At 39.0% G+C, this 12759-nt stretch overlaps 1 protein-coding gene across 12 annotated transcripts in view; it reads left to right on the top strand.

Annotated features, from left to right (window-relative positions):
• The window catches only part of CCDC30 (coiled-coil domain containing 30), a 132925-nt gene that overhangs the window by 73800 nt on the left and 46366 nt on the right, over nucleotides 1-12759 (top strand). For all 12 annotated transcript variants that reach the window (XM_019429207.2, XM_019429211.2, XM_019429208.2 and 9 more), the window contains one exon: nucleotides 2999-3178. In XM_019429207.2, the coding sequence (XP_019284752.2) occupies nucleotides 2999-3178 (180 nt within the window). The remainder of the gene's footprint in view (nucleotides 1-2998; nucleotides 3179-12759) is intronic.

Genomic DNA, 12759 nt, shown 5'->3' with positions numbered 1-12759 from the left:
TAGATACCTGAAAGGAGATTCAGATACATTTGAAAAAGAAGGGAGTCTCTGGGTTTGTTCAGAAGACCAGAGGGATCTAGGACATCAAATGTTCAAAAAGAAGTTCATTTTCAAGCCCCCAGGCAGTCTATTTATTGGGAAGTAAGCCAGTGTAGGCAACTTGGAAAGAGGCTGAGCACTGTGGTCACAAAGGTTATAAAATCTTTTGTTTATGAGCTTAAAATGATCAATCAATTTTATTTAATTTATACTTTCTCATTATTTGAAGAATCATTTCTCAATACTAGGGGGGATGTGACAACAATTAAATATATATGAATTATATGGGAAATCTGGGCAAATAGCCACTTTGTGAAAGGACAAATAGTCCTTTATGCCACACAGCTTCTTAGGGTTTCACTGAATTCTTGCAGAGTTCAGTAATTTTATTCCACAATAATGACTTTGAATTATTGAAAGAAGAGTAAGTTGCTCTTACTCGTTTATCCCGCTGTTGTTAATTGAGCATCTATGATGGGTCAGGCCCCGTGTTAGGGCCCATACAGCAGGAAACAAAATAGATGTGGGCTTCATGGGAAAAAAATAACGTATTCGTGTTTTGAACTTTACATTTCCCAAAACAGTGTAACACACACTGTTTCATTTACTTCTTTAAGGAGGCAAGGATTTTGGACAGACTTTAGTGTTTCTGCAGTGTGCTGTGCAGTGATAATTTCAGAACCTTTTTCTGTGTAGGGGGTGCTTGGGTCTACTGGTGGCTACAAATTTCCCCCTAGAATGGATCTGTATCTTGGGGATAAACTCAAACCAAACTTTTGAGACTATTGGGTAAAATCAGAATGGCTGTTAGTTATTATTCTGTAATGATTAATCATAATTATCACTTGAACTTGTTTAAATAAACAGCACATTTACCTGTAGAGAGTGAAGAAAAATCAAAATCTGAAGGATGTTTGCTGAGTAGAGAGTCAGAACAAGTGGACTTTGTTTGTTGAGTGACACATTCACAGGTGGGATAGCCCATTCCATCCACATTCACTGGATGAGAATATTTAAGGTTCGTAAGCTTTAATTGTTTCCACAAAAGGAATGATCTTGTCATTGGGACCAGTATATGGATTTGGTTCATATTAGATTTTTCTTTTATGAAGACAATATTTTAAAATATTAAAAGCTAGATTTTAAGCCTATAAAATTAAGATAATTAGTACTGGGTCCATTTTTATTTATTTTAATTCTTAAGGAATTATGAATTCCTTAAGATGGAAGACACATTACGCATCATCTGGTCTTATGCCTTTAATTTGCAGATGAGTCAGCTGAGACTCAGGATGAATTGCCTTAATAAATCTGTTGATTGATCAAGAAAGGATGCTTGTGTACTTTCCTTTGCACTCCTACATGGTTCCTAGTAGCCTGGCTGAGTCTAACCGCCTCTGTAATAACTTTCTACCAGGAAGCAATTTACATGTGGGGAAGAAATAAGGACCCTGTATGTTGGTCACTTGACTGTTTGGTAGCTTCTTTAATGGTTGCCTTTCATGAAAAATAATTTGCATTTCTACTCTGGCAAAGTGACTTGACTAGAAAATGTAGGCAAGAAAAACTATTGTTCTGGCTTTTCTCATCCTCAAAACAGGCTAAAAACTTCTGTACATGGGTGTAAAGGGGGTGCTTCTCTTGTATATCTTGGGCATGTTAAGCGGCCATATGGGCCACCGATTACTAATTGATTATTAAAAGCTGCTGTTGTCTGATAGTTAAATAAGAAGCTGGACTGGTGATCAAGGCTTTCCAGGCTTCAGGAGAACTCTTGTTTCAGGTGGAGCAGAAGGCAGTTAAAATAAAATTGGGTAGCATCCACAGTAATGGGTAGTGGGTAATGGGCGGTGTCACTGAGTGCTTCTTGTGTACTACATCATGCTGAGTTCTTGCATGCATTATCTTACCCTTCACTCCATCCAGCAGTTATCATTATTATCCCCATTTTAAGATGAGGAAAATGAAAAGCAGAAAGACTAAGGAACTCCTCCAAGACAGATTCAGGACTGAAACCCAGATGCATCTAGTTCCAAAGATAGGGTTCTTAATAACTACATTATAATTCCATTAAAGAATTTTTTTCTAGGTATCTTAGACACTTGCAACTCTGGGACAAGCAAATTGGACTTAGACTGCCTTTTTGAATATACCAAGATGAGAACTGAAGGGCTTATAGGACTTGGGCAATTCTGTGTTGCAGTTCTGTTGTAAGCAAGAGAGAGTAATGACATGGGCTTTCTGGGAAGTCATGGACAGGAAGTACACTGGACCAGGACTCAGGAAACTCTAAATATATCTTATCTGTTAACTGGATACAGTTGAATTCTTTATCTACACAGCACACCGATGTGAGCCCACCTTTTAGAGAATCCAAATGACTCCTCCTTTGGTCAAGGCGGTTTTATTGCACTGGAGACCTGACAGGAGGGTGTATGGTTGTCGAAGAAGGTGTATGGTTGTTGAAGAAGAATCATCTGGTAGTAACAGGGAAAGTGATGAGGAAGGCTGAAAATTTAAGATCTCCTGCTAAATGTTCTTTCTTTTTGCCAACAGACACCACACACATGCACACATACTACATACACATTCACACTTTCCTTCTTCACATATTGACTCTTTGAACTTTCCATTGAAATATTTTACCCTAAAATGGTCCATGCTTCTGTTTCCCTTCATTGATGTGAAAAATAAGAAAGTTAGTTGTCTATGCTTAACTGCTTTGCCTAAATAATTTCTTTGATATTTTCATTCTAAAATAACAAGAGTTAAATCATACAAACATGTACCAACTAAACATAAGTATAAAAAGAGTAATTTGCTATAGGTAAGCCAACTCCAAAAATATTTACCTATGAATAATCAGGTCCTGACATTTCTGCTTCTGATAGCTGGAACCCACGTTTTACCGATATTCTTTCAAATTGTCCATGTTTCTCTTTTAAAATGTTTGTTTTAGTATCCATCATCTGGAGAAAAACAGAAATACCAGCAGCAAGAGGATGTACAACAGCTTCGCCAGAATTTACACCGGCTCCAGATTCTGTGCAGCTCAGCCGAAAAAGAGCTCCGGTATGAGCGAGGAAAGAATTTGGACTTAAAGCAGCATAATAGCTTACTTCAGGAAGAAAGCATTAAGGTAACTCTAGTGGGTGTGTCCTTGATTGGAGGGTCTCAATTGCTTAATCAGCCCTGTGGATAAATGAATTAGAACTCCTCAGCTGCATAGTTCATGATAGGATCCACAGATGTGTGGACAATGTGAGCTCTCTGATAACTCGCTCTGACTGTCCTACCAAGTAGGTACACAGTTCAATTGTTTCTCTGCTGCTGAAGCTGTGTATATACTGTCAACCTGTCAGTGTGAAACACTTTAAGTTATACAATCTTTTGAAATCATTAGCTACAACTTTTAACACTTAATCAATTTGAACCACCTGACCCCAAACACTAGTGGTCTTGACCTAGTTCTAGCTGTAGTCTTATTTATTCCCTAAGAGATGTATCCATTATTATTGGTTGAATCAAATATCAACTGCACCGAGGTACAATTCCTAGGAGGGCAAACTTGTTCTTCCTGACTCAAGACTATCAAAAAGTTAGGAGGACATCCCCTAAATATGCCTGTTTTAAAATAACCTATCGTGGATGCCTGGGTGGCTCAGTCATTAAGCATCTGACTTCCACTCAGGTCATGATCTCATGGTTTGTGAGTTCAAGTCCCAGATCAGATGAGCACGAGCCACACCTCGGGTAAAACACGAGTCCCATTTCGAGTGGGCTCTGCTTCCTCCCTCTCTCTCTCTCTCTCTCTCTGCCCCTTTCTCACTTGTGCCCTCTCTCTCTAAAAAAATAAACAAGTAAAATAAATAAAATAATCTATGGAGAAGTGTCATCCACAGAGTCATCTAAATTTTGTGAACCACATAAATATTCAAACTGAACCATCATGTAAAGTAGCGCTTCCTTTTAACTGAGGTTCAATTCTGTAAGCATATATCAGGGACCTAGTTTCTATAAGTCCCCATCTAAAGTTCTGGAATTCAATATTCAACAAATATGTGCTAAGCATCAGTCATATCCTGGGCAGGCAATCTTGTTGATACCGAAGGTTTAATTGTAGGTAAAACCAATACAATTCTTATCCCCTGGTTAGTAGGGACCCATCCAGAGTCAAATCCTGTCTACATTTTGTTTTTGTAAATAAAACTTTATTGGCACACAGCCATACCTGTTTGTTTACATATTATGGATGGCTGCTTTTGTACTACAAAAGCAGATTTGACTAGTTCTGACAGAGACCATGTGGCCCACAAAGGCTAAAATATTTATGCTCTTGACCTTTTATAGGAAAATTTGTCACATCTGGTGAGGCAGGAACAAGGTAACTTATTCAAATAGTGACATAAAAATGAATTAAGGGGCACCTGGGTGGCTCAATCAGTTGAGCCTCTGAATCTTGATTTCCGCTCAGGTGATGATCCCAGGGTTGTGGTATCTAGCCCCGTGTCGGGCTCTGCACTGAGCATGGAGCCTGCTTAAGATTCTCCCTCCCCGCCTCTCCCCTGCTCACAGGCCCTCTCTCTCTCTCTCTCAATAAAAATAAAAAATAAGATAAAATTTTAATAAATTAATCAAGAAACATCCCTACTTTTTAGTAACTCACAATCTAGTAGAGGAGATATAGATGAAAACAAGCAGTCATTTATGTCAAACTTTAAGGGAAGCCTTTCTTTTCTTTTTTTTTTTTTTTCAATATATGAAGTTTATTGTCAAATTGGTTTCCATACAACACCCCGTGCTCATCCTAAAAGGTGCCCTCCTCAATACCTAAGGGAAGCGTTTCTAGGGAGTCCTAGTGTTCCAGGATTATTTGAATAAACCTCTTTCTTACCGTCACTCCTCATGATTTTTTTTAATATTGGTCACATTCTCTCAAGCCTTTGTAGTTTTAAATTAAATTCCAAATCTTGGGGTGCCTGGGTGGCTCAGTCGGTTAAGCGGCCGACTTCGGCTCAGGTCATGATCTCGCGATCCGTGAGTTCGAGCCCCGCGTCGGGCTCTGTGCTGACAGCTCAGAGCCTGGAGCCTGTTTCAGATTCTGTGTCTCCCTCTCTCTGACCCTCCCCTGTTCGTGCTCTGTCTCTCCCTGTCTCAAAAATAAATAAATAAATAAATAAAAACGTTAAAAAAAAAATTCCAAATCTTTATCACATTTCCTTATAACACATTTCTGAGATCCTCTTAACTATCTAACTCTGAAAATATTCAAGCAATACTACATCTTTCTTAAGGTGTAATGATCGGACAACACAGATTATAATGCCTTATCTGTGGTTGACACCCTAGAAATTTTTGTTGAATTAATGAATGAGTCCTTCAGGGATAGGTAAATGATAAATTGGTAAAAAGTGAAGCCATCTCTTGTTCTGTTTTAAATCCCTTCATGGTGGGATAAAATATTGGCCATTCCAGTAATGAGACATCAGTGTTTTGGCTGATCCCTTAGGCCAGGCACCTAAGCAAAGTCATATATAACAGCCAATTACCTTTTATTGACACTTTGTCTGTTTTATCTCTTATAAACCTCCCTACAGCCCTAAAGGGTCAGCATTTTATAGATGAGAAACTATTCAGTATTGCAAAGCTAACAAATCATGGAGTCAGAATTTAAATTCAGGTCTGTTTCTCTTTTTCCTATGAAGGAATCTTTCTGTATTATACCTTTCCTCATTTTGGAACCTCAGCTTTGCAAACTTAGAACTCACTCTTTAAAATCCACTCAGAGATGATCAAACTCTGGGACTCTGGCTAATGTTAGGCATACTTATAAGACTAAGAAACCAGAGAATGGGATGCTTGGATGGCTTGGATGGTTGAGTGCCCAACTCTTGATTTTGGCTCATGTCATGATCCCAGTGTCATGGGATCAAGCCCCAAGTTGGGCTCTGCACTGAGCATGGAGCCTGCTTAAGATATTTCTCTCTCTCTCTCTCTCTCTCTGTCCCTCCCCCACGCACACACATATACTCTCTCTCAAATAAGAAAGAAACTAGAGAGGCGCCTGGATGGCGCAGTCGGTTAAGCGTCCGACTTCAGCCAGGTCACGATCTCGCGGTCCGTGAGTTCGAGCCCCGCGTCAGGCTCTGGGCTGATGGCTCGGAGCCTGGAGCCTGTTTCTGACTCTGTGTCTCCCTCTCTCTCTGACCCTCCCCCGTTCATGCTCTGTCTCTCTCTGTCCCAAAAATAAATAAAAAACGTTGAAAAAAAAAATTAAAAAAAAAAGAAAGAAACTAGAGTATTTATTACTTTTAAACCATTTTATTATGAAATATAACACTCAGAAAGTACATAAATATATAGTTTAACAAATTGTTATAAAGCAAGTACCCATATAACCACCACCCAGGATACGAAACAGCACATTGCCTGCACACCAGCAGCCCCTGCCTGCCTCTTTCCCATCTATAATCCTGTCGCCTTCCCATTTTAGCAGTAACCACTAATCTTGATTAATAACTCTTTTGCTTTACTTTATAGTTTCACCAACTATGAATCTCAAACAAAATAGTTTTGCCAATTCTTGAATATTTTACAAATACAATCAATCAGTGTATGCACCTTCTATCTTTTTATGACCTACTTGTTTGGAACATTCACCCATGTTGTGCTGTATAGCTATTGTTCGTCCATTTTCTTTGCAGTATAGTATTCCACCATAAGAAATTGCCATTACCTATTCTTTCTATGGTTTATGGGCATCTTGTATGTTTCCAGCCTGGGCTATTAAGAAGAATGCTATAGGCTTTCAGAGCTTCAGGCAGAGAATTGTTCTGACATCACCAGCACTGAGACACTGAACTGGATCCTCTTACTGGTGTTTGAACATCCCAGCCTGAAGCTAAAAATGCCCTCCTACATGCACATATCATTGGCCATAATAGTGTTTGCTCCACTGTTGTCTCATTCCATCATTACCAGCATGATCAAAATGCTGCATGCTAGCCCTATGACTGATGATCACAGGTCCCGGAGGCCTTTAGCTTTCTTGGCCTGTGGAAGAGGTGGTCTTGTATGAAAGGACTTGTGCCTTTTCTATTTACAGTAAGAAGTTTAGGTTTCAAAACCCCGAACTAATCCAGTGCACCAAATATTCCAACACTTGATTTTTTCTTTTCCCCTATTTCTTTGTTTCTTCTTCTAGTCATTAGATCTGTGTCTTACTGAGTTTTTCTCTCTCTCTACATTTTTCTTGCTACATTTTTCTTTTTTTGTAACTTCATAATCCCCTTCACCTCTTTTGCCCATCTGCCCCACCTTCCTCCCTCGTGGTAATAACCAGTTTGTTTTTTGTATTTATGAATCAATTTCAGTTTGGTTTGGTTTGTTTCAGATTTCCCATATAAGTGAAATCATATGTCTTTATCCGTGGCTACACTGTTCTTGAAAAATGAAAGTTCCAGGCTAACTAATAGGTTAGAGTGCCCTTCGAGAAGAAATCGAGATTTCATAGATTTGTTCCTGTCAATGAAGTTTCAAAAATGTACCAATCCTCCAAAATAAAATGAGAAAAGTTTTCTAAAAATTTTTTTAAAAAGGGGAGAGAGTAGTTGAACTGGTTTAGAATAGTGGAGGGAGACAAAGGAGGATTTTTACTGAGAAAATAGGAGGCTTATTAAAGTCTGCTCTAGAATTTCTTTTTTTTTTTTTCTTTTTTTTTTTTTTTTAATTTTTTTTTTTTCAACGTTTTTTATTTATTTTTGGGACAGAGAGAGACAGAGCATGAACGGGGGAGGGGCAGAGAGAGAGGGAGACACAGAATCGGAAACAGGCTCCAGGCTCCGAGTCATCAGCCCAGAGCCTGACGCGGGGCTCGAACTCACGGACCGCGAGATCGTGACCTGGCTGAAGTCGGGCGCTTAACCGACTGCGCCACCCAGGCGCCCCTAGAATTTCTTTTTGATAATACCAATTATCCAATTGATAATACCAATACCTTATTACAGTAGTTTTTTTCCTCTTGATCTACATTGACCCACCAATGATACCGAGGCATATTACTTGTAGGGTTTAATTTCTTCATTTCTACACGCATTCATTTCTACTCTGTTTAATAAATTATTTTGACCTTTTTACATGCCTGTTAACATTTTTGGAGATGGCATATCTGGTCTTCAGAAATTAATGCAAAAGGAGGTATCATAAGCTTAGCACTCTGGATGCTTGAGTAGCCTTTATGCAAGGATCTTTGCTTTAAAACAGAGAGCATAAGAGCACATTATTTCAGGTATGTTCGTTTATTGAATGTAAGACTCTTTCCTGAACAGTGAGATGTACAAAAGGATCTGAGTTAACACGTTTACTTTTTTAAAAACTGCTGCTGGGGCGCCTGGGTGGCTCAGTCGGTTAAGCGTCCGACTTCGGCTCAGGTCATGATCTCACGGTCCGTGAGTTCGAGCCCCGCGTCGGGCTCTGTGCTGACTGCTCAGAGCCTGGAGCCTGTTTCAGATTCTGTGTCTCCCTCTCTCTCTGCCCCTCCCCTGTTCACGCTCTGTCTCTCTCTGTCTCAAAAATAAACGTTAAAAAAAATTTAAAAAACAAACAAACAAACTGCTGCTATGAACATTCGTATACATGTATCCTGATGTCCACAGGACGTATTTCTCTAGGAAGGGAGTAGGAGTGGAATTATTGCATCACAGCGTATGCGTTACTTCAACTCCTGTCTAAAGGTTTATACTCCCACCAGCAGGTAGGAAGGTTCCTGTTGCTCTGCGTCCTCACCAACTCTTGGTACTGTCAGACTTTAAATTTTTTGCTAATCTCGGATACATGTATAGTGGTAGCTCCTAGCATTTTAATGCACATTTCCCTGTTTACAAATGAAGATGAACAGCTCTCTCTAAATGTATTTGACATCTGAGCTCCTATTTTGTGAACTCCCTGTTTAAGATTTTGTTTACTTTTCTTTGGGACTTCCGTCCTTTTAATTTTCCCATTCATTTGTAGGAATTCTTTGTATATGAAGCCTTGATCAGGTTTGTATCACCAACACCTTCTACTCTGTGACTTACATTTTCACTCTCTAAATAGAAGTTTTGATGAATCAAAGTTTTACATTTTAACCTAATCAATGTTTTACCTTTATAATTGGTGATTTCAGGTTCTGACTTAAGAAATCTTTGTCAGCCTCAAAGTCATAAAGATATTCTCCTACATTACTATACTGTCCACTAGGACATAAGAAGTGTGTGTGGTCTGTTTCTGAGCTCTCTCTTTTGTTCCATTGTTCTGTCTATTCTTGTGCCGATAGCATGCTATCTTAATTAATTTAGCATTATGTAGACCTCAATATTTAATAGAGCACAGCTTTTCATTTTGTTGTTCTTGTTCTAGGATACCTGGATATTCTTGGCCATTTGAAATTTTATATAAATTTTGTCATCAGTTTGTCAAGTTACACGCACAAACCCACATGTACTCACACACAACATACATATACTAACACATAACCTTTGGGGATTTATACACTGAATTTATACACTAAATCTATAGATAAATTTGGGCAGAGTTTAAATCTTTACAGTATTGAATCCTCCATGAAATATGTGTGTATTATATTTAGGTCTTCTTTAATTTTCTTTGTGGAGAACTTATACATCTTTTATGTTAGACACATTCCTAGGTGCTGATGTTTTCCATACTATTGTAAATGGTAACTTTTTAAAGTTTCATTTTCTAACTATTGCTAATACCTAAAAATGCAGTGAATTTTTTTGAATAAAACCTTGCCATACTTTTAAATTACTTCTTACAATTGATGCTTATATTATTCTGTATTGTATACACAAGCAATCATATCATCTAGGAATAAATATAATTTTCTTTCTTTCCTTCCACATGTTATACCTTTCATTCTTTTTTCTTGTCTAAGCAGTGGCTAGTACAGTGCCAAATAGAACTGATGATGGTGGGTAACATTTTCTCATTCCCAGTCTCAAAGAAAAAGTTCTAAAATATCAGTTAATATGCCTTGTAGGGTTTTTTTAATAGACATTTTTTAATCACATTAAGAAAATTCTTGGGGCACCTGGGTGGCTCAGTTGGCTAGGCATCCAACTTCGGCTCAAGTCATGATCTCACGGTTCGTGAGTTCGAGCCCCATGTCGGACTCTGTGCTGACAGCTCAGAGCCTGGAGCCTGCTTCAGATTCTGTGTCTCCCTCTCTCTCTGGCCCTCCCCAGCTCTCACTCTGTTTCTCTGTCTCTCTCTCAAAAATAAATAAGCATTAAAAATTTTTTTTAAATAAAGTTCTTTTATAGTGTTCATTCAGTGTTTTTGGATGAGTACATGTTGAATTTCATCAAATTCTTTTCTGCATAATTTTTTGAGAAGATAAGATTTTTATATCTGTTAATACAGTGAATTATATTGACTGATTTTCTAATGCTAACTCAACTCTTCATTCCTAGGATAAACCCATCTTCATCCTAAATTATTATCCTTTTTCTACATTGCTGGTGTTAGCTTGTTAGTATTTCTTTGGAATTTTTGCATCTTAGTTCGCAAATGAGACTAGCTTGTCATTTTTCTTCCTTATAACATTCACATCAAACTTTAGCATAAAGGTTACCCTAGCCCCTTAACATGAGACAGGTAACATACCTTCATTTTTTGTTCTCTGGAAGAGTTTGTAAGAGTGAATTACAGTTGGGGCACCTGAGGCACCTGGGTGGCTCAGCTGGTTGAGCATCTGACTCTTGATTTCAGTTCAGGTCATGATTTTGGTTCAGATCGTGATTTCACGGTTGTCAGATCGAGTCCCATGTTGGGCTCTGTGCTGACAGAGCAGAGCCTGCTTGGGATTCTCTCTCCCTCTCTTTCTCTCTCCTCCCCAACTTGTGCATGCTCTCTCTCTCAAAAATAAATAAACCATAAAGAAAAAAAAAAGGAGTAAATTACAACTATTTCTTCTTTAATAATTATAAGACCTCATTTCTGAATCCTTCTGATTCTAGAGTTTTCTTTTGGGAAGATTTTCAATTACTGATTCAGTTTCTTAATGATTATAAGAAGTCACATTTTTTATTTCTTCTTGTATGAACTTTGGTATATTTTATTTATTTATTTTTTTTTAATTTTTTTTTTTTTAACGTTTATTTATTTTTGAGACAGAGAGAGACAGAGCATGAATGGGGGAGGGTCAGAGAGAGAGGGAGACACAGAATCTGAAGCAGGCTCCAGGCTCTGAGCTGTCAGCACAGAGCCCGACGCGGGGCTCGAACTCACGGACCGTGAGATCATGACCTGAGCCGAAGTCAGACGCTTAACCGACCAAGCCACCCAGGCGCCCCCTTTTTTTTTTTTTTAATTTTTTTTTTATAGAAATTTTTTTCATTTAAATTTTCAAAATTTTTATTAAAGTTAGTCATCAACTTTTAAAAATAGAGATGACCCTTTTTATTTTCATGATGCTAAATAACCTGTGATTTAAAAGAGGTTGGCAAAGACCAGACCATAGAAGGCCAGGCAAGCTGCTGGGATTTGTTTCCAGAGTTTCAGGAAGCCTGAAAGATTTAAGCAGTGGAGTGAATAGTTCAATCTATGTTTTTAAAAGAACACTTTGGGGGCGCCTGGGTGGCTCAGTCGGTTAAGCGTCTGACTTCGGCTGGGGTCATGATCTCGCGGTCTGTGAGTTCGAGCCCCGCATTGGGCTCTGTGCTGACTGCTCAGAGCCTGGAGCCTGTTTCAGATTCTGTGTCTCCCTCTCTCTCTGATCCTCCCCCTCCCCCTCTCTGTCTCAAAAATAAATAAACGTTAAAAAAAAATTTAAAAGAACACTTTGGCTGCATTGTAGAGAACAGATTAGAAGGGCGTAAAAATGGAAGTGGCAGAACCATGTCATTATTGCAACAACCAAGGCTGGAGACCATGATGTTGGAGACGAGGGTGGTAGACACTGATGGGCCGATACAAGACGTGTTGTGGAGGGAGCACGACAGCAAGTGCCGAAGGGGCTCGTGATGGGAAAGGAAGACTCAGGGTTACTTTGAGACTACTGGCCTGAACAAAACCTTGGATGGAGGCATCATTTATTGAAATCAGGAAGACTGAGAGAGAAAAATCATTTTTGATATGGACAGAATCAGGGAGTTTTATTTGGGCAGTTCCAGGCACACAGATGGTATTTCAGATTGTGACAGTGAACTAGGGAAAGAATGATCGACTCTCAAAGCCTAGGAGAGTCCAGTGGTATTTAGAAGCTGGGCAGCATTAGAAGGGTCTACACAAGAGACGGGGAAGGAACTGCAAAGAGATGCAAGCAAACCAGGAGAGTTTGGTATCACAGACTCCATGATAATTTTCTGAGACAGAGGGAGTGAATGCTACCTAAGAGGTCAGTTGTCCACTGGATTCATTTTGGCAGTGGGGACATCAGTAGTGCCTCAGCATAAATAGTTTCATGGAGGGGTGGGAATGAAAGCCAGCTTGCAGTAGACTTTTAAAAAAGGATGGAAAATGTTTAGACCATGCATGTGTAGAAACATTAGGAAAATTCCTCTGTCCAGCGGCCATCTGGCAAACCTTACTGACACAAGACAGTTCTGGGGAGTTAATCATCCATGTGACATTGGTTATTTGTCAGCTCTTAGGAGACTGCACTGCTTGGAAAAGTGCTTATTCTGGCTCATGTTCATGGTCTTTCCACGCTTATTTCTA

Source organism: Panthera pardus, unplaced genomic scaffold, assembly GCF_024362965.1.
Source record: "Panthera pardus isolate Hobbes unplaced genomic scaffold, ASM2436296v1 HiC_scaffold_11, whole genome shotgun sequence".
NCBI lineage: Eukaryota > Metazoa > Chordata > Mammalia > Carnivora > Felidae > Panthera > Panthera pardus.
This window is presented reverse-complemented; position numbering and strand designations above follow the sequence as displayed.